Source organism: Callionymus lyra, chromosome 4, assembly GCF_982586985.1.
Source record: "Callionymus lyra chromosome 4, fCalLyr1.hap1.1, whole genome shotgun sequence".
Lineage (NCBI taxonomy): Eukaryota > Metazoa > Chordata > Actinopteri > Syngnathiformes > Callionymidae > Callionymus > Callionymus lyra.
Window position 1 is genome coordinate 26,612,794 of NC_141821.1, and position 21,831 is coordinate 26,634,624.

A 21,831-nucleotide genomic window follows, 5' to 3' on the forward strand; every position below is an offset into this window, starting at 1 on the left:
AAGTTTTTTATGATTTGATGGTAAACACTAGTGATGGGTTGTTGAGGCCTCATGAAGCAGCTGATGCTGTATCATGATACAGTTTAAAGACCACTAGATGGCACCCTCAGTGAAAATGAGGCCAGAGAGTGACATCTAGGCCTCTTAAAATGAAGACACTGTATCATTAAAATAAAGACAGTGTTTCATGAAGCTTCATCAACACATCTCGAGTACAAACCTTTCCAAAGACGGTCTTCACGTAGATGGGCAAGTCTCCATGGGGGCTCCCGAACCCCCCGACTATGCTGAATCCAAGTCCGTCTGGCCCACGCTCCAGCACGATGGTCTTGTATTGAGGTGGACTGAGGGTGGAATTAATGGGTTAGAGTTAAATTGTCACTTAAGAGAGACACTTCTGCCAATAGCAGTCAGACTATATAATACAAATGTATTTACTATTATTATTATTATTATTATTATTGTTTTTTGACATTATTTTTAAGTATTGATGGGTTGATAAGGCCTAATGATACACTGGTACTGTATCATGATACAGTTTAAAGACCACTAGATGGCACCCTCAGTGAAAATGATGACAGATGTCTCCATAAAGTGGAGAGTGACATCTAGTGGCCTTTTAAAACTGAGACACTGTACCATTAAACAACTGATGCCATATCATGAAGCCTCATCAGTCCATCAATAGTTTACTGTTTCTCTTAATAAAATGTGGATGTATTTTTAATCTTTTTCTTGTCAAATACTGAAACAATTCCCCCAGTCTGGAAAGAGTAAATGAGTAATCTGGATTTCCCTTTTGAGCATTTAATATAAGATAAGACAACAACACATGAGAATGTTCACTGGTTCTTGAAACATGTTTTAAGTCATTTGATGCAGTTAGAAGTCTACCTGAGATCGTCCTGGAAGATGCAAGTGGGTGTCAGTCCCACAGCTGCCTGCTCCTGAGTCGTGCCCGTCACTGTGCTGTCGCCGCCCGCCACCACCTGCACCAGCCACACGCCGCAATCACAACTTGATCTCCTCAAAGAAAGACACAAGTGTGTGTGTGTGTGTGTGTGTGTGTGTGTGTGTGCGTGTGTGTGTGTGTGTGTGTGTGTATGTGTGTGTGTGTGTGTGTGTGTATGTGTGTGTGTGTGTGTGTGTGTGTGTGTGTGTGTGTGTGTGTGTGTGCGTGTGTGTGCGTGTGTGTGCGTGTGTGTGTGTGATGGTTGACCTGCAGCTGGATGGTCCCGGTCGCATTCTTGAGCAGAGTGACTGCTTGAGAGTGGGTCATACCCTCGGCAGGGGTTCCACAGATGCTCACGATGCGATCTCCAATCTGTCACAGCGAGAGACAAGACCATGAAGAAAACAATCACCCCTAGTGGTGAACTGATGAAGCTTTATGAAGCAGTGTGATTTATTTGCGGGGTTCAGATTAAAAATGATGTGAGCCGATCAAAATGAAGGAACCGTAAAGCAATATATAATAGAGCAGAGAGTGACATCTAGTGGACAAAAAGGAATCTGCTCCCTGTGTCAGGATTGTAATATTGTGTGTTTAAGGCTGTTGTCTTAGAAACAAAGCATCTTATTTTAGTTATCATCCCAGACACTGCTGTCTTCCAATGAATAATATAAAACTCCATTTCTGCTCCAGTGACTTATTATTTCTGGTCGTGATCATAAAAGATAAACTCTTGATAATTGAACAAGAAAGACTGAATATGATGACGTGTATGTCCGACTTGAGAAAGTAAAAGCAGGCCATGATAATGAGTGCGGCGCCTGTTTATTGTGTTAGTGGCAGGAAAATAAATCAGCATAAATCTGGACATGGATGAATGATGTCCTTGTGAGGACATGAACAGAGGGACAGTAGATCCAGGCTGCACAGTGATACTATTGTTCAGAACGTTGGGGTCCGAAAATGTGGAATCTACAAGACGACGGGTGCTGTTTGTTTTTAGATGGCAGGTAAACATCAAGAGAGTACAATTTTACAATATTTTCTATCAAATCATCTTAAGGAATGGTGGGATCACATCAAATTGATAAGAGTCGTATGTTTATTTTGGTTAAAAAGGGTTGAATATGCAAATCATCTGCTCGCATAACAAGAGATTCCGCTTCTGATCCTAACCTTGAGTTGCTGTGTCTGTGCAGCGAGGCCCACAGGATTCATCATGGCGATGAATATGGGGATGTCCCCCAGAGGACTGCCCACCCCTCCGGCTATACTGACGCCCAGAGAGTCGCCCAGGTCCTTCGTGAACTCAACTGTTCTGCAGTCTGGCTGATTCGGACCACCTGGATTGTGAGAAAGCACGACATCAATGTGGCTCGTCAGTTGCAGACCTAAGTCTCGCGCTCACATTCTTGAAGAGAGCTGAGCGTGTCAGCTTCGTCCGGAAGGTTTACGGTGTCTGAGCAGGACTGAGGAATCTCTCTGGAGCTGCTGGTCTCGCTGGTCTGGAACGATTCACAATCATGACTCGGATGATTTATAAACAGAAGTTTCTCCCAAAAACATTACCTGGCTCGTCTGAGATAGTCGTCTTTCAGAGAGGAAGGGTCCGGCTTTAAACCTCCCGACCTCCATGTGAATGGTCCCGATGCAGCACTAGAAAGTCTTTTGTTAGTCCTGCGAGACATACTTAGAGCCGGAGTGGTGTCGTGTACCTTCAGCAGAGCAGCGACGGCCTCCTGGGTGGCCGACCGGACGTCCTCGCCGTTCACCGAGAGGATCTGGTCGCCCTGCATCAGTCGCCCGTCAGCGTCCACCGGCCCTCCTTTCACAACGTCTGACACGAACACTCCACTGTCATTCCTGAGGGACAAATATTGAGTGGATGATGCAGATACCACCAGCTGTTGTTTCATTGCATTAATGATGGTGTAAAGCTGTATTTGTTTGTTCTTGTCAAAAACTCTCTTCTTGCTGACTTAGTAAAGCTTTGTTACTTGATCCCGGTCCGTCACTTCAGCCGCAGATACTTGGCTGTCAAGGTTCCTCACCACTAACTGCGAACCGCCGCTTTCCCTTCCACCCTCTTTTCCATCTATTAGGGTCGTTTTTTTTCCACCGAGAAAACCACAGTGACGGAGGCACAGTCGTTTTCTGCTGATTTCTTTCCTATCGATTTCGTCGACTGTTTCAATCTTGCGGCCGGTTGCTTTACGTCGCAGACATGGCTGAGTCTGGAAATGTCTCGTTTCCAGCTTCATACGCCACCGACATTGATGAAGAATATTCTGTTCACGTAAATAAACTGCTTTCACTTCCTCACGACTAAAAGTGGACGACAACAATAATATTCCTCAAGAGCCTACAGAGACCGTTTTTCATTATTTTCTCTATTAACTTCAAATGCTTTTTAATAAAAAGGAGATTTTCTTTCACTCACCTGTGGTCCCGTGATCTGGAAAAGAAAACACAATATGTATTTATTTATAACTTATCATAGAGTAAAAACCTAAGTCATTTTCAAAGAATTTTTTTTTTTTAAATATGAGAGTAAAGATAGAAAAATTACAGAGGCTTCCTACAGCTTAAGGTAAGTCAAATTCAAGACTTTTTACTGCCGTTCGGTATACATTTTAGACCAACTCGACAACAAACCAAAAATACGAATCTGATCACTTTATCGATTTAATGGGGTTAGGGGAAAAGTTTGCCCAAATGTTTATTTTAACATAAAACATGACGTTTGGTTCAGTAGAAAACTTTCAACTTGAAAAAAAAGAATAACCAGGCATGAAACACAGTAGACAATATCTAAACTGTTTTAAAATAAATGGATGTTACCAAATATTTTCAAATGTTAAACTAACAAACAACTTTTTTATCAAGAGTTTTTTCATTTTATTTTGAGGTTCATGAATGTAATGCCTTGTAAGACTTTCTTAGGATCAGTGGTACTGTTTATATATTGATATATTCCTTTACCGTTTCAGTTTCTGTGAAACTAATGCAAACTAAAGTTAGTTACCTCCGGCCAACGATGCTCAGGCCGAGACCCTGGCCCGGCTTCTTGTGCAGCTCAACGGTAAACGAGTCCCACAGGTCCTCCTCTTTGTACTGGGCCTCATCCCTGTACACGGCCAGTCGGACGTTCTGTGGGGTCTGACGCAGCACGTTGATGGCCTCATCGTGGCATGCTGCGCGCAGATCAACGCCGTTCACCTGAGAGAGAAATCCAACGTACGTGTCAGTTTGGGTCTCAAAATATTTGCTGCACTTAGATTTACTTGACGTTTCTATAACTGACTGCTGGCATAACAATGTCTTTCAGACTTCAGTGTGTAATGGTAAGATGCTGGTGATACGATACGTATCATTAAAGCAGGGCCATTGATACATTATCGTGATATATTTTGATACTGTAGGAACTAGAATACTGTAAATGTATAGTATTTGAAAAGTACTTTTATTATTTAAATAAAATGGCTCTTGATAAAGTTTTTTTTAAACCAAAATATGTGTTAACATCAGCTTTAAAAGCTTCTGTAGTCGAAAGATCCTCTCATCCTCATTCATCGCCAGTAGTAAAGTACCATTTCGGCCCGAATTGTCACATCAGTCCGGGCACCTCCTATCCTAGGCAAAGACGTCATATGCAGCAACAGTCTGTTTACATACCTATTAATGAATAAATAAAAAACAAACTGAGCAAATTAAAGGACATTTTTTTTACCTCACATATACCATATATGTTTAATTGGATGTGAATGGAATGTGGTTCAGCTAATCAGCGGACACGTCCTATGTTCGAATGACTACTGCCATCTAGTATCCGGAAGTATGATTGCAACACAGAAATAACAGTGAGAATATTTGCTATATATGTTAATTGTAAAAGTATTATTATAATTATTTTTGTATACAGACTTTATTGAAATATAAACCATAAAATAACTATGATAAAAATGTAATTTGAAAGATGTCACCCTCAGTGAAAACGATGCCAGGTTTTATTTAGTAGATCAGAGCCAAAGATTATAAAGTAGGGAGTGACATCTAGTGGTCTTTTAAAAATGACACTGTATGCAGTATCATGAGGCCTCATCAACACATCACTAAACACACTTTATGTCAATTTCATTCATTAACAAAATACTTTTCTGTCAAAATATCAATTCCACTCATTACTTTTCCCTTCATGGATTTATAATCACTATGTATTTGAGTTAATATATTTGTTGTGTGTGACTCAACTTTTTACATCATAGCTACATTCAAATATGCAACCATCTCTGTTTAATGAAGATTAATCTTTACTTCAGACAAGACAAATGTTATTTTTTTAAAATACACAAGTTAGTTTCAGACCTCCAATATTTGGTCTCCTGCCCAGAGTCGGCCATCTTTGGAAGCTGCACCTTCTTCATAGACCTCGTGGATAATAATCGCGCCCTGAGGAGTTGAAGAGAGACAGTTTGAAGAATGCACACATACAACAAAGTCAAGTTTGTGTCCGAGGGCTTCAGTTTATCAATCATGTGTATTGTTGAAGGGTCAAGTGGTCACATTCCAAAGCGGCAAAGTTGAGCTGAGTGCAAAAACAAGACAAAGTAGCGCTTTGGAAACGATCCAGCGAAGAAGAGACAAAGAGAGTGGAGGCGGCGACATCGTCGAATCAGAAATTCCACAGTTGCTAAGGATGTTTTAATCCCACCAACCGTCTGGGTTGGTGATAAATAAGCTAAAGAAACAAGTTATTAAAAAACCCAAAGACCTGCTTTCTTCTCTCTGCAAATGTGGCTGTGAACGTTAGATTAAATATAATTTTATTTTCATATTATTTCTGTCGCTCACCAACAGGGTGTCACATCCCCCCACGATGCTGAGGCCTAGACCGGTGCTGCCTTTAGAGATGTCGATGGTGGTCTCACAACCAGGGATGATAGGGCAGGTCGCCAGGTCACTGGTCAGCTGGGAAGGAGTGGGCGAGCGACTGTGGCCTGAGGAAATACAGCTGACGTCACATTTTGCAAGAGAGAAATATATTTTTGATAGAAATGCAGGACTCACTCGTGGACACCTCTGCCTCTGGTTGATTGACAGCAGCGAGTGAGACTGGGGGGAGATCTGATTCCTGGAAGCTTGACTGTAATAAAACAAATGTATGATAGTAATAATAATAATAACAAACAATGTCTATAGAATATATGTATGACAATTATCAAAAACGATTGGTTCATTACAAGGTTGGCAACGATAAAATGTTAGTAATTATTTGATAAAGTGAAGAATAAGTGCTATTACAAAAGATGATTTATTAAAATAATGAAATATTAGATCTATAATTAATATCACAGTAAACATTTGTACCTGACAAAGAATGAAGCCAGACGCAGACTCTTCACTCACAGGCAGTTCTTTCTCCTCCTACAGAGAGCACATGTTTTTTGGGTTGATTTTTATATTTAAAATAAACATTTCACCAAACTTACTTTGCTAGAATGTAACAAGGGATCTTCACATGTTTCTTGAACATTAACCTCAGACTCACTGGTACTTTCAGCTGGTCCCGAGACAAATTCAAGCTCCTCCTGTTGGACAATAACAAAGGAATCATATTGTCATACACTTAAATACACTAAAAACTGTATAATTTGTTACACATTCATTATTATTTTTAACTTTTGGTAAACCTATCCCTAAAATGTGAACTTTTTATACAAAATAACAACTCTTTTATTCCACCATCAAATCATTTGGCTTGCTGATAAATTCTACTTTCTCTTTGAAACTACGAACTTGAATGCATTAATCCATTTAGGCTCACATGTCTGGGTCTGGTGGTGGGTATAATCTCTGCCTCCTGAGTCTGCTCTGTATCCTCCTCGTCCTCCTTCACTGGTCCAACAGCCATTTGTTCCAGCGCCTCCGTGTTCCTGTTCAGAGAGATTTATACAATATGGAAACTCATGTTCTTCTGACACTGGATATGAGTGAAGAACGAGGTTAAGTCCAGTGATTATAGACGGAACTCTGTGAGGAAGTGTCAGTTTGGCTGCACTGTGACATGTTCTTTTTAGCTGGATTATAATTCATTGCAGGGTTATCTCTTGAAATTAACATTCCCCAGTTACACATCAACCACAAATCTACATTTCGATTGATACTGTCAACACCAACAATGTCAGAAGAATATTTCTTGACATTCTGAAGATCACACAGTGTGTTGTTGGAGACAAAGAGTTCGCCATTAAAGCTGCATGTTTAAAATAGGGAATAACAAAAGTATCTTCTAAAACAGACTCAGAAATACTGAAATATTTTGTTACTGATGCTCATGTTCAACTGCAGCCTCATAAAACATGACCTTTGGGTCAAATTCTCACTCACAAACCCAAGAGTCAGCGCACATTCAGACCATATCACATATCATGGCCAAAAAAGGGTTTGAAGATACAAACTCAGACTTGTAAGTTTTTTGACTTTGTCTCTTTGTCTCACTCTGCTTGGAAAATAGCAGGCAGCCTGTGCCATCACACTTTGTTATGTATTTTTTTAGTTACTAATTTTACTAAATTTTTCATGATTTATTTAGTGACCAGTAGTGGCAATGTTTTATTCACCCTCTGAAACACTAAAGTCTGCCTCTAATACAAAAATCAAAGTTTGGGTAGAGACTATTTTATTTTGTATTGATTCCTTTTCTTTTATTCTTAGTCTCTAAATATGGCTATAGGATTGTTTTATGACATGTGTCACTTCTGGCATTTTTGCTTTAGAGATTTAACATTTAAAAAAGTTTAAAAATACCCTCAGAAATTATCTTAGGATGTTTAGCTTGATTTTATTAATAGTTGTTGTACTTATTGATCACATTTATTTTCTTGATGGCCCCAACAACAGTCACTGTATAAAATGGGGCCCCTAAAGAAATGCAATTTCCCTGCGCCAAAAAACATTTCTCTGCAAAAATAAAATAAAAGAGATCATGTAAAAAAAAATAGGATCAACCTTGTTATTGAATATTTATTCATAATTTTTCAACAATATGAAAATTCTAATCGATCCAACGCCCAAAGCATATATTAAGAGCTCCCTCTGCTGGATTTTGTGTATCATTACACAAAAAGTACATTTTCAAAATCTGGAGCTGCAGTTTAAAGACAAGAGGATGCTTTCCTTACCTGACAAAAATGATTTTCACTTTCGATGGAGCTCCCTTGATGACAGAAGATGCTTCCTGGTGACTGTGGCCATACAGAACGTGTCCATTGATCTGTAGACGTGCACAGAGAGCATAAGAATTAAAACAAAAGCTATTATATTAACTATTAACTAACTATTTATCCAGCCAATGTAAATCATTAAATCATACTGGACCTCTAAGGAACGATGTGTTTATTTCTGTACAAATTTTAATATATATATAGATATATAAATATCTCTCTATATATATATAGATAAAGTGCTGATGTTATAGAAATGCTGACCTCCAAATTCATGTATTTGATTTCATTATAACAATGGTGCCATTGTTTACGTCTCACCTCCAGCAGCTCATCTCCCACAAGCATCCTCCCGTCTCTTCCCGCTGCGCCGAGAGGATCGATTCCCACCACAAACACGCTCATGCGAGAGCGATCTCTGTTGCCGGCCAAACTCAGGCCCAGTCCCGTCTTCCCTTTCTCCAACTCGATGATGTGAAGGACGCCGTTGAGGCTGATGTAGCGCTGCAGGATGTTCTCTGAGACCATCGTGAGACAAGGAAGCAGACATTTGTTTTGAACTGACACGCAAAGTTTAAAAAGGCATAACAACCGTTTTATTTTCGGCCACAATCTTATCTCTGTTGTTATCCGTCCTCATCTGTCCTCGTGTTGTCCCGGGCTCCCTGCCACTGTTGAACCATCAGTCCTCTCCTAATCTCCATCAGTCGCCTCCCCGGGTTCAACCTCATCAATCTTATTCCTGCAGGACGGGCACGCACTCTAACTCTCTGCAGTCCCAGGTGTTAGGAGGCAGGGAGTCTGTCCTTTGTCTCCGAGAGGGATGTGACCCATTCTCCTTCAAGCCGTGAGCTCCACACTTCATCACCAAAATCGGGGAGATGCTGATGGATTAATCAGGCCAGCGAGTCCTTCAGGTTTAGCCAAGGTGTATGAGAAGTGAGGGGACTCTAAGGGCACTCTTAACGTGGCACTTGCCTGACCTCTAACGGTAGAAAGATGCTACAACATGCTGGATTTTAGAGAAGTCAAGAGGGATTTTGATTCAGTTAAACAGAACAATGTATCACTAATCACTATACTGTTTGCAAACAAATAAAAAATGAATCCTATATGTTATATTTTACGCTGTACTTAATCATCAAATCTAAAAGTGCAATAACCGTTTTAATTATCATATAAAATGAAAGTACAAATTGAAATTTGGGCACAAAATGACCTCCATGAACTGCTGTGTCTGGCCTGAGCAGGATTTTTTGTGTTTACACTTAATTTGTGCGCTAACTACTCCCTTATTATTAGTACTTCAAAGATATTTTTCTTCGTCTCATTAAAAGGAACTACATTAGTAGGTTGAATAGAAAGGACATTACAGCCTTTCAAAGTTGCTAGTCCTTCAACATTTGTGGCCTTCTCTAAGCCCTTAGCAGCTTCTTCATTTTTATCGGCTGAAGAATATTTACAATATTTTATGGGGCTTTTGTATCTTATAAAATACTTCAGCTAGTTCTTAAATACCTCAACTATTAAGCGACATCACATCTTCTTCCCCTTTTGACATTTCAAGTCTCTCTTACGTATAGTTGTGTCTCCAAACACACTACAAATCGTATATCTTTCAACTTGAGATGAGTCATATTAACCCACACTGTGTGGGTCTACCTGACTCTTGACATCTTCATCTCCACACATTTGAGCGAGTGACTCGAACACGAAAGCACACATTAGTCACAGTCAAGTCTGACGAGGTGTAACTTACGACACATCGGCACTTACAAGCTTCTAATTTAAAGTCTGTGCTGTCCTAAGTTTCTGAAGATGAAAAAAGGCCACGACTGGTACAATTTACTCACTCCAACTGTATCCAAACTCATCATCCTCCGCCTCCTCTTCTTGCTCCTCCACATTGGCGATGCTGCCAGGAGCGTCCGTCAGCGTATCTGTGTCAGTTTCACCCACATGGGGCATCACCAGCAGGGGGAGGACGGGGCTGGTGAGAGATGCCTTCGCTGCCTCACGCTTGGCCTTCTGTCACGCCGCAGTTGGAGGTGGGACACGATCGTTAGTGAAGAGGAAAACAAAGCACTTGGAAAAACTAAAATCTATTAAGACCTACAGTTAGTCTTTTTGGGGAAAAAAAAAAGCTTAATTTAAGGTTGGACGTTGCTGAGTATGAAAGTATGTCAGCAGTTAATTGACACTTACCATTAAAAACACAAAAAAATTGATGTAATCATGATGTTCAAGACACACAACGTTGAAAAACAGAAGTAATGATTTGACAGGAAAGACACACAGGAGATCAGACGTGTTAGATTTGGTGGTGGTTGGGGCTGCACTGACAGTGTGTGTGGGCACGACTGCACACACTCAACCGACGCAGAGAGAAGGACACAAGGACCCACAAACCTTAAACGGGGTAGGAGTGAAAGGGTTAGTTGGGGAGAGGCGGAGGACAAGTCTATTGTGACTGTCAGCCTCCTACAGAGAAGGGACAGAGACCAAAACACATTAACGACACGCAGCTAGGACTATTCACGGACATGTGACAACAACAATGCACAAACGTTTTTTTCAACCAAGGAGAAGTGGAATGACCCCAGAAAAATACTGACCTGTTCCTTGAGTGTTTCATTGTCATCACTGGAGGCCGTGGTTACTGTTGACTGTTGCAGAAAGAAGACAAATCAAGATTTGAATTGAAAATGGTCTAAAAATATATAAACTAATTTCTTGAAAATGGAAAAGAGTGAACAGTAGAGATTTTTTGACATTAATTATGCTCAAAGATCTGACACTAGATCCAAAGTAAGTAAAACTGTGAAGGTGAGTAGGATATATCATCTCGCTGCCTGTCATCATGGAGACACTTGCGACAATGTTTCACAGATGACAGAGATGAAACAGTGATAATGGGGAGTAAAGTGCACCCCATTATGCATTATGCAGCATTGCAGAGAAACACACAATGGTTTGATGATCAAGACTGCACATGCCTGAACCATGATGTAAAAAGACAGAATTCTAGATTATTTTTCAGTAAACGTGAGTACAATAAAGCAATAAACAAGCAAGCACACACATTTATCTTCACACATTATCAAAACAGAAAAGCACTGGTGATTATTGATGGGTCGATGGATCTTCATGAAGCTTTCTCCTATTTGTAGAACTCAGTAGGTGGCGCCCTCTGTTTAAAAAATGATGGTAGGTTTTAAAATAATAAATATTCAAAGAAATATATTGTAGTAAAGAGAGTGAGAATAAGTGGACCCTGAAAATAATGACATTGCTTCATGAAGCTTCATCGACCCATCACTACTGGGCAGGGGTTGGGGGCTGACCTGGGGGCTAGCGGGTGCTAAGGAAGTTTGATAGGAGCAGCAAGGATTGGGTCCAGGTCGGCTATTTAGCAGCAGAAAAGGAAGCAGTGGTTTCTAGAAGCAACAAAACAGGAGTGTCAAGCTGACAGGTGACAAACATTGAGTATGCTGACTAAATCTTTTTCTTCTAATGTGAATTCAAGAGAAAATCCATGAATTTGGCTCAGTGTATCTTTACATTGAGTGTAATATTCATCATAAGGGATGATATTTGTTTAAATGAAGACTAATTTATGAATATAATTACATTTTTAAAAAGTATCACAAAGACAAAGTTTGACTACATTTTGGAAATCTTGCTCAATAGTGAACCAAAGCAAATTCTGCTTCTCACTTTACCTAATACTGTATGTGGAAGTGTATTGGTTTTTGTTCATAGTTGTTTTGTTTCTTTCAGATCACAATTAATTTATGTTATAGTTATTTAATGGATGTAAATATAAATATAAGTGTGTGTAAAAAAAATGAATATACTTCCAAATTTACAAATAATGTTAAATAATCACTTTGTTTGTTCATTTTTGTCTTGCAATTAAACTTCTGGCCACAAGATGGCAGAAGTCACATCTAAAGGAACAATGTAATCACGCGAGACCACAGTGATAACTGACGACAAGAGCAACATACAGTATTGTTGCCCCTCTGTCACGACTAGTGAGTGTAATACCTCCAGTTAATTTTTAGTAAATTTGCTCTGAATGTTCTTGTTTTCTGCTCATTACTTTAGGATTTGGCAGTTAAGATACAGATACTTTAAGGAAATATGGGATTTAAACATTAGGAAGAAGTGAAAACAAAAGCAACACAAAAAAAGATTAAAATAAGTGAGAAAAAAAAGTGTATGAATGATTGTAGCCTTTGGCAGCAGTGTGAAGTAACGGAGAAGGAGATTTGAAGCTGCTTGTTAGTCTTCAGCACAGTTAAGTTAGTGAGAGCTTGTCAAAGCAGGGAGTTATGACCTCTTTAATATATCTTCAATCATTTTCTGTTCAAGTGTTAAACTATGTTTCCTTTTCCTTTAGAAGACATTGCATTTAACGCTTTTTAAGACTCACTGTAATTGCATCAACAACTTTTAAGTGTTCCATATTCCTTTGACCAACTATACAGAACAGTTTCTGAAGCCCTGTCCAAACAGATATGGTGTCAACAATAAACCGAGTTATAATAAGCAGCCAATTTGAAACTGAATCCAAACAAAACTAATCAAGCAATAACAATATAAAAAAACAAGATTAAAACTGAGCATTAAGTAGGCAACCCTCTGCAAATCTTCTCTGAACATTAAAAAAACATGACCATGCCCTCACACATTTATGAAACCAATTTACGATACTGTTCAGATTAACATGCTACTATTTGGAGTGCTCCAAATAATTTCTACTAATGCACCATTCTGTGTTTGATGCAAGAACATCCCAACCTTAACTATATCGCTTTCTGTCTTTCCCAGCGGCCTCGTCGGCACTTCTTCTTAATTTCCACCAACATTCACTAGACAATTGACTTTAAATGCTGCAGCAAATCCAACCGAGAAAATGAGGCAAAGGATGGAAGCACTTTGGAATTTGGGAGGAATAAGGGTAAAGTGTCTGAGTAAGAGCTCTGCAAGATCATACGGTGAAGAGAAGCCGGGGAGAAAAAAAAAAGTCCCAGCAGGAAACATTTAGTCATGCATTTAAAGCCTCGGGGCACTTTTAAACAACAAACACTGCTTTTGTTACACTGATTCTCAATAAGTGTCACACTTAGAGGTTAACTGACTCATTTATCCAATAAGCCCCTCAGGCTCTGTGGTTGTTTCCATTAACAATTTAAAAAATGGGCACGGAGCACAGAAATTCTACTCCAGACATTTCGGTCCAAGTTCCCTAAATGGCCGTTTGAAAAAGATGTGGCTACTTTAAAAAACTTCCGAATGGCTTTTTGATGAGGAATTTTGCTGGGACTTACTCTTGGTCGTTGGATGATACTCTGAACCAGGAAAGACACTGGGTTTCCTGCCCGGCGGATGGCCTCCACTGCTTCCTCGTGGCTGGCATCTCTGAGATCTACTCCATCCACCTGACAGCGATGATGAGGGGACAAGATTATCCCGAGTGAAGATGCATGCTCTGCTTTTAATTCTCTAAAGTAAAGCCAACAGTCATTTTCGTTTATCTACTTAATCTGACATTTATGGAAAGAAACATAAAGGCCTTCACCTCCACTATTCTATCCCCGGTCTTCAAGGTTCCATTTTGTCCAGCTGGACTGTCCTCCAGGATGTGTTTAATAAAAATGCCTCTCATCACCTCTCCGTTGCTCAGGCGGCTGCCCATCCCCCGACCTCCAACAATGCTGATGCCCAGAGACTTGCCTGGCTGTCTAAAGAGTTTCACCCTAAGGTGACCACAGACATCAATATTTTTAAACTTTACTTTCAGTGGGAATGTGATCAGAACTGCGGAGGCAATACTTACAGTCTAGGTTGGTTCCAATTGCTGTAAGTGGAACTCTCCTCACCTTCTCCATCCTCCCGCTCCGGAAGCAGAGGAGCATCACTAAAAATATTTTATAAAAAAACTTCATTAGCTAAGAATAAAACATTGAGAAACAGGATATATGTCACTGTGGTGCAGTGAGGAACATACTTGAACGGCAGAGCTGGAAAAGTTGCTGTTTCAGAGAAGGCAAAGTCCTGAGACTGTACTTGGTTGCCCTTGTACTCCTCCAGATATTCCATTGGGACATATGTGATCCTGAAGAACACATGAAGTTGTAAACAGTCAGGTTTTGTCTCGTTAACATCAGATGTATATAGTCCAGATACCTGATGAGGTTCTTGTCTACTTGAAGGAATGTTATACAACCCAAAAGATAAAGTCTGTATTAAGTTGCATATAAAAAAATCTGTGCCAATTTAAACTTTAAACACACTTTATGACATGTGTTACTTGTTTGAAAAGCCATTAGAATGTTAGCTCTGCTTAAACTTATTTGCCATTTGCTATTTGTCAAATGTATTTTTCGATGTTTTTTTTATTTCTTGTTTGTACTCACTCTTCAAATCTTTAAGACAAGCATACACTACTGGCAGGACCAGACCCTTTGCCATAATAAAATATATTTACAAAATAGAGGTACAGCTACTATAGTTCCAAGATCTGCAGTTCAGTGCAGGAAGACAAATCTGAATCTATATGTTCCCTGACTGGTAACTCAAGGTTGATGAAAGATATGTTAGGCCTTGACCATAAACCACTAAATACATCTTGTGTGTGATGGTGTAATGCATTTGACTGATTCACTTTGACATGCAGGAAGATGAAGGATTAGAACAGGAAACCATGCATTGATTGTTCTTCTATTCAGTTGTAAAGAAGAGAAGCAGGATGTTAGAACAGAGATGTTAGAACATGCAACAGGTGAAGCTGTAGAGTGATTGTGTTTATTTGAAATGATAATACAACGCAAGAAAAGAACATAAATGTTTTGGACAGTTGGGAAATAAGGCGGCGCTGCAGGAGGAAAAAGACAGCGAAAGGAGGATGTTACTCTTTACCATACTTACACATAAAATGGGCACAGATCGTCTTCAGGTGGACAAGCAGATCTAAGGATGTAAGGAGTTTTTTGTTTATCCACCAATTAAACCAGGTTAAGTTCTGCAGGAAAAGTGTCCTCGAAAAAAATTATTCCTGCAACTTTCTTAAAATTTTGGTCAATTTTTATCCTTTAAAAAATATTTTATTAAAGATGCTACAAATATAAAACATGGCCACTTGATAAAAACTCCCGAAAAAGTTCCTAAAATGAATCCTAAATTCCACAAAAGACTAGTCTGAATAAAAGTTCTCGATGAACTGATCCATCTTTCTGATGAAACAATCCTTAACAGCTTTAGAAAATGTTAAATAAAGGTTGAGTAAGATCAATGGCTTTCTGTGTGAAAGGTAGGTATGTGGAAAATGTGATTTTTGTTTTTTAAGAATCGTATTAGCGCAGCATAAATCACCATCGTTAATTATTGATACACATAATTAAAAAAGATAAAGACGGACCACGGGACTTCTCTTCCACCTTGAAACCGTCTTACCATTTTGACGTTGGGTCCTACCTCATGTCGGGCTCCAGTAGAGAATGTCTCCTCAGCATGGCGCGAGCCTGCGCGTTCGTCAAGTTGGAAGTCGCCTCTCCGTTAATCGCCAGTATCAGGTCACCAACACCCAGACGTCCATCCCGACTGATGGAGCCACCATGTATGATGCTACGGATCAGCATCCCCAGACTCTCTTTCATGGCACTGACTGTCATCCCTGCAACAATTTTAGGGTCAGTTTAGGATAAAATGCTCTCACAAAGACGCTTAAATGTTTCCTCGACTCTATAAAAGTTAACAGTAGCGATGGGTTGATGAGGCCTCATGATACTGCATCAGTTGCTGATTCAGTGTCTTCATTTTAAAAGGCCACTAGATGGCATTCTCTACTTTATAATCTTTGGCGCTGATCTACTAATTCAATGAAACCTGGCGTCATTGTCACTGAGGGTACCATCTAGTGGTCTTTAAAACGGTATCATGATACAGCATCAGCTGCCTCACAAGGCCTTGTAAACCCATCACTAGTAAATAGCTTTTTTGAAAAGAATATCAAGCAATTGAAATATGTGTGATACTGTGTATGTTTTAAAACTGCATTGTGTTAGATGTTTGACAAGTATTGTGCAAATAGTCCCCACAGGAGGTTTGAAATGAAAATGTCAGAGGCAGACTGAATGAATTTAGCAAAAGAGAACTTTTTCCTGCAACGAACAAATCATGACACAAAGTTTAGTCAGAGCTCTGACCTTCATTGGCACTTCAGCGAAAATAAACAAACATTTATAAAGATGGAGGGAAACACAAACCCAAGCTAGAGTTGCCCTTGACGACCGTGATGGTCCTTTCATAGCTGCTCCCTGATGTCAGCGCTTCCTTGTCGCCATCCTCTAAGGAGTCTTTCATTGAAGCCTCCTCATCCTTGAAAGTTGTTTATGAAAGAAATGAAAACATGAGGCAAACCAAATTCTGACCGGAGAAGGAAAAAGCAAAGAAGATTAAATGTGGTATTAGATTGGGATTCCTATCATAAATGGAATTTTGAAAGCAAACAAGCGCTGAGAAAAATGTATTTTACAGATGAATATGCCAAACTGTATTGTTGGAGCAATGTGTGTCAGAACAGCTAAAGAAAATAAATGATAACAGGTGCTTGTTTATTTTACAATCTTTGGCTCTGATCTACTAATTCAATGAAACTTGGCATCATTTTCACTGAGAGTGCTATCTATTGGTCTTTTAACTGTTTTCACACAGGGTCACAGGTTTAAACAGGAAAGAATTTGGTTGGATCTAACTAGAAGTGTATGCATTGGTTGGATTTTTGTAAATAACACATAACAGTTCTATGCCCACAGCCATCTCTGTGTTTGTTCATGAGCTGATGTAAGCTAGTGCTGGTCTCCTGCAGCCAGGTTAATATTATTTTTATTTTCATCTTGAGACTCGCTAATGTCAGATTTTTAATGAGAGTCAAGAGCATCGAGTCAATGAACTCCAGATTTTCAAGTTGACTTAAAAATGATAATAGAAAGCTACTAGTTTGTGTCAGTCGGCTACAACAGCTTTTGTTATCCCCCCTTTGTTAAACAACAGGTAATAGATAATAAACTGCAGCCAAAGAGCTTGAAATTGATTCCATTGTTCTCGGCAGGCCTTTGAGAAAAATCCATTTCCTCAGTTCACTTTTGTCTCGGAGCAAAACAAGTGAAAAGCAACATTTCTCTTGTTTTAACCTGGGGATGTTTGCAAACGAACAGGTGAAATAGATATAAGGAAGTGTGCATGAAGATAAGCCATTGTAGCACAAAAAACATTCACAGTATTCAAGTCAGATACTGAACTAATATAGAAATAACATATAATTACCGTGGTTGTCTTCATGTCACACCTAAACTGTATTCCAATTTCAATCTCTATTTTTGGATCAGGTTTCATAAGACTTGAGCACGTTTGTGCAAATTGAAACAGATGCAAGTTTTAATAACCACTGTACACTTTGTACCGTAGAACAAAACCCATACGACAGGAAGAATATTACAATTTTCACAAAAATAATCAGTGCGCACACATGGGGCTGGGTATCAATCAAACATTTTTGATACCAGTGCTAATACTGATAACTTCACCTTGATAAAAACTATTTTATAAGACAAATTCTGATGAAAAGAAAATTTAATTGCACATTGAACCAATTTTGAGTTACATTTTTCAGCATTAAAACATTTTCTCTCCAAGCTTTTTAAAGAAAATTAATATAAATAATTTTCAGTGCAAAAGAACACTTGTATCTGACGTTCACTTCCTTTGTCACCAAAACTTCGCAGTAAAAGACAAAGCATGTTGTGATCCTCTGTACTATTGAAGTATCTAAGTCAGAGACAAACATAACAATAAAATAAATAAATGACACCCAGCCTAACACACACCCCACTGAGGGTTGCGTTGAACCAGACTAAGACCCTCTAAATATGAGTCTGTAGGACTAATGAATAAATCACAATGCTGCCAAAATAAGGATGAATATAGAATATAGAATGGAAAAAAGATAATGGACAATAACAAAGTTGGCAAACGGTTGAAGGTTTCAAGTCTAGAATGTGTCTTGTATAATCTTGAAGAAGCAAAACATCATTAGCATTTCAAGCCAGACTTAAAAATTCATTTTACCTGTATTTGCTCATCTTCAAAAGAGACGACCTGCTCCATCTGATACTGAAGGGCTTCGACAGGATCCAGCTCGACTTTGAATTGACCCTCACTCTCAAACTGGCCATAGCAGCTGAAGGGATCCTGTGTAGCTTCTTCCAAGTGCTGGGCCAAGTATTGATCCGAACTTGTCAGCATGTGGTTTGAAGCAGGAATGTCACTTCTCATAGTTGGAGGTGAATAGGACAGTGGCTCGCTGCTGAGGTCTGTGGTGGCAAAGCATGTGTTTTCATCCAAGAGCTCGAGGCGAGAAGACATCTAGGGTGGAATGGAGATGTTTAGAAGATTTGACCAAGTTATTGAGCAGTTATTTTAAGGAAACTTAATAAGGTACACTTTACTTAAATTAGTAATGAAATGCATTTTATTTTATCCATAAACTGGATGCAAAGCTTGGCTTATTCTAACTGCTAAACAGAGAGGTTGGCCAGACCAGAAATAAAAGCCACTTATCATCAATGAGGAGACTTGTTCGATACTTCTTTGAACTCTACAATGCGTGTACATCAGGATAACGGCAGGCTTAGGGGCTTCATCAAGCTACTGTCTTAGTGCGACTATTCAATTGATGTAAACAGAGTCAGTTGGAGTGGATTGACTGGATTGATTTATGCCTCAATTATCTCCTGCCAAGCCACGATGTAACATTAGCGATGAATAATGCTTGTCTACCTTGGGTGTGGATGAGTGCAGGTAATCCAGGTCTGTACCACAACCGCTGCCATGCAAAGCAATCATTGATGCCTGGAAGATGTCGTCCTCATGTTCAGGGTAGCTGGTCTCCATCACTTGTTCCTCACACATGTCGCTGGTGTCAACCTACAACACACATTATTATTAGATATTTTCTTTAGCCTTTTTATTGAAAATCTGGCTGTAGTTTCTGCATAAAAACAACACCATCACAAAAAAGAGAAAGTGGGAGATATCCAATTCCATCTTGAATACAAAATGAATAGCAGTATGAGGTCAATGTTTGCTATCATTGCCCTTGTCCCGTGATTCTTGCCAATACACATCTCTTTAATGAATATTAAAAGAAGAGTCAAAAACAGACAACAGGCGCAGTGACAATAGAGCTTACGGGCAGAGGTTTGGCCACACCGATCTGCACCATTCCATGGTTGGCTCCCTTCAAAGCCTGCACTGCGTCGTCCAAACACGCATTTTCCAGGTTTGTGCTGTTAACATATATTAGTCGGTCTCCTGGCAGCAACCTGCCATCGTGCTCAGCCACGCCGTCCGGTACCAGAGAGCGAATCACAATTACAGTCTTGGCAGAGTCCAGGGGGTCCTGGGATGAAGGCAGAGGTGGCAGCAAAACAAAAATGAGCTTGTGCTGATGTGACTAATCTCACTTTCACGGCCTCACCTGGTAGTCTAGGATGCTGAAGCCCAAGCCACCCTCTCCCTTGAAGAGTTCAATGTTTTGGATCTCTGACTCCCACATGGCCATAGGAGGACTGACCGTCTCCTCCGCCACAGTGTCATGTGACAATTTGGTTGTTCTTCCCGTTGACTCTTCAACACTCATGGCGCTGTGAAGATCCATTTGTTTCTGAAAAATAAAATAACTTGTACGTTTTGTACACTAAACTTGAACACGCAAACATTAGACATCGCTGAAACAAGTATCAATTTTTTTTAATTCCTTGATTTAAGTTCCTGTGACTGGACTTCCTGCTTCATGCAGAGCTGAAATTACAATATTGATGTTTAATTATTAATATAAATACCCTGCTATGATTGGACATAATGTGCATTTATGAGCTTATGTGATGTGCTAGGTGGAAAGAAAGCCGTTTTTAATTACTGCAGAGACTCACATATATTGTCATCTTGTATTATTATATCCCAAAATTACAAGTAATCAATACTACATGAGCAAGGTCAGATAAGGTCAGAGTACAAGCACAAGAATAAGAAAAAATGTGGAAGTAAAATGAAGAAATGCCTGTTTATCTTTGTTATAACGTGTCATGGCATACATCTATTTATTTATTTGTTTGTTTAGGTTTTGTTCCTTTTATATAAAGGCTTGACCAGCCCTTAAAACAGTATTTTATTATTTAAAAAAGGGACATCCCTTACAATATATTAATTGTCTATATATCTCAAATTTAACTTTGACCTTTTATCATTGTTTTTGTTGTGAAATTAGGCAGTTTCTAACATCGGCCATCTTACTGTAGAAACATGTGCTCTTCAGAATAAATATGCAATACAATAATTAAATGTGTCCTGAATCTATAGTATAGCATCAATTCCATTTTAATACCTTTAATCTGGAAACATTAGACAGAACCTCTGGCTCCGGTTCCGGCGGGAACATGTCAATGTCAGGCTGCAGATTAGGGGCTGGCCTGCAGCAAGTCATGTAAACAAACACCGGGAGCTCCTTTAAGATTCTGACCACCTCTTTGTGGGTTTCACCGATCAGAGATCTGCCATTGACCTGCCACAGGAGAAAGAAAAATGAGGGGATTACTAGTTATTTTTACTAGTTGCTTTACGAAATGATTTAGTTCAGATTGTAAGTTATTAAAGTTGCTTGGGTCTACTGATGGGTTGATGAGGCGTCATGAGGCAGCTGATGCTGTAAAATGATACAGTTTAAAAGACCACTAGATCTCAGTACCCTTAGTAGAAAGTTGTAATCAGGCAGAATTTCAGGCACAGACTTTTATATCAGTAACATTTCCCACTGTAGGTCCTACCTCCACCAGTTCATCCCCACTGTACAGCTTTCCAGAGTGTCCCACTGGACCCTCAGGCAGGACAGAGCGGATGTAGTGGTGTCCACTGTTGGCTTCCAGGCTAATGCCCAGCCCGCTGTTCTCACTGAACTTCTCCACTTGTGCCACCTGCGGAAAGAGAAAGTGTCAGGTCAGAAGTCTTTGGAAGCAAAACTATAACAGATAAGGTTCTATTGCTTTGCAGGAATGTATATGTACCTACAAAACACTCAATCATGCATCTACGGAGATATCTGGACACTTACAATTACTTCATTCCTTGGACCAAGAATCTCCTGCCACTTCTTTGTCAGCTCAATCTCTTCAAAGGCTGTGAGCTTGATTCCTACAAACAAAAAAAAGATGAAGGCCTGTAAGATATCATCTGTCACATTAAGAAGAAAACAATGTTTTCTTTTTTAGGAGATAAACAACTGTCTAGTTTGTTTCTGTGAATTGCTGCTTAACCCTGGTAAGCTTATCAGTCAGAGAAGTTGCCTGCAGGTGAGCCTGTGAAAGATCTTTGTCGCATACCCCGTTTGTCTTCAGTCAGTGGATCCATGACCAGAGCCACATCCGATCCTTCACTCTTTGTCTGCAGCGGTATTTCTTCTGAGAACACACAATGATAATGAGGAATCAACATACCATACTGTGGTAACATCATCAAACAGTTTAGAACTCATCCAACTTCCAAGAGCTGCATACATTTATGAAAATGTGAGCTGAAATCAAATCATGTCCCAAT

At 39.5% G+C, this 21,831-nt stretch overlaps 1 protein-coding gene across 2 annotated transcripts in view; it reads right to left on the reverse strand.

Moving 5' to 3' along the window:
- The window catches only part of mpdz (multiple PDZ domain crumbs cell polarity complex component), a 39,533-nt gene that overhangs the window by 870 nt on the left and 16,832 nt on the right, over positions 1-21,831 (reverse strand). Inside the window, exons 12-46 of one of the 2 annotated variants that reach the window (XM_087789465.1) lie at positions 21,618-21,695; positions 21,350-21,429; positions 21,066-21,212; positions 20,627-20,803; positions 19,721-19,906; positions 19,433-19,642; positions 19,021-19,167; positions 18,310-18,606; positions 16,449-16,560; positions 15,658-15,856; positions 15,112-15,153; positions 14,192-14,299; positions 14,021-14,101; positions 13,763-13,940; positions 13,512-13,622; positions 10,791-10,841; positions 10,585-10,656; positions 10,029-10,203; positions 8,497-8,693; positions 8,134-8,225; positions 6,777-6,885; positions 6,442-6,540; positions 6,320-6,376; positions 6,020-6,095; positions 5,804-5,949; positions 5,318-5,401; positions 3,978-4,171; positions 3,393-3,407; positions 2,668-2,815; positions 2,522-2,608; positions 2,361-2,457; positions 2,129-2,295; positions 1,220-1,324; positions 895-989; positions 221-344 (exon numbers count right to left, since the gene is read on the reverse strand). In XM_087789465.1, the coding sequence (XP_087645591.1) occupies positions 221-344; positions 895-989; positions 1,220-1,324; positions 2,129-2,295; positions 2,361-2,457; positions 2,522-2,608; positions 2,668-2,815; positions 3,393-3,407; positions 3,978-4,171; positions 5,318-5,401; positions 5,804-5,949; positions 6,020-6,095; positions 6,320-6,376; positions 6,442-6,540; positions 6,777-6,885; positions 8,134-8,225; positions 8,497-8,693; positions 10,029-10,203; positions 10,585-10,656; positions 10,791-10,841; positions 13,512-13,622; positions 13,763-13,940; positions 14,021-14,101; positions 14,192-14,299; positions 15,112-15,153; positions 15,658-15,856; positions 16,449-16,560; positions 18,310-18,606; positions 19,021-19,167; positions 19,433-19,642; positions 19,721-19,906; positions 20,627-20,803; positions 21,066-21,212; positions 21,350-21,429; positions 21,618-21,695 (4,343 nt within the window). The remainder of the gene's footprint in view (positions 1-220; positions 345-894; positions 990-1,219; positions 1,325-2,128; positions 2,296-2,360; positions 2,458-2,521; positions 2,609-2,667; positions 2,816-3,392; positions 3,408-3,977; positions 4,172-5,317; positions 5,402-5,803; positions 5,950-6,019; positions 6,096-6,319; positions 6,377-6,441; positions 6,541-6,776; positions 6,886-8,133; positions 8,226-8,496; positions 8,694-10,028; positions 10,204-10,584; positions 10,657-10,790; positions 10,842-13,511; positions 13,623-13,762; positions 13,941-14,020; positions 14,102-14,191; positions 14,300-15,111; positions 15,154-15,657; positions 15,857-16,448; positions 16,561-18,309; positions 18,607-19,020; positions 19,168-19,432; positions 19,643-19,720; positions 19,907-20,626; positions 20,804-21,065; positions 21,213-21,349; positions 21,430-21,617; positions 21,696-21,831) is intronic. The other variant, XM_087789466.1, reaches the window with a different exon arrangement.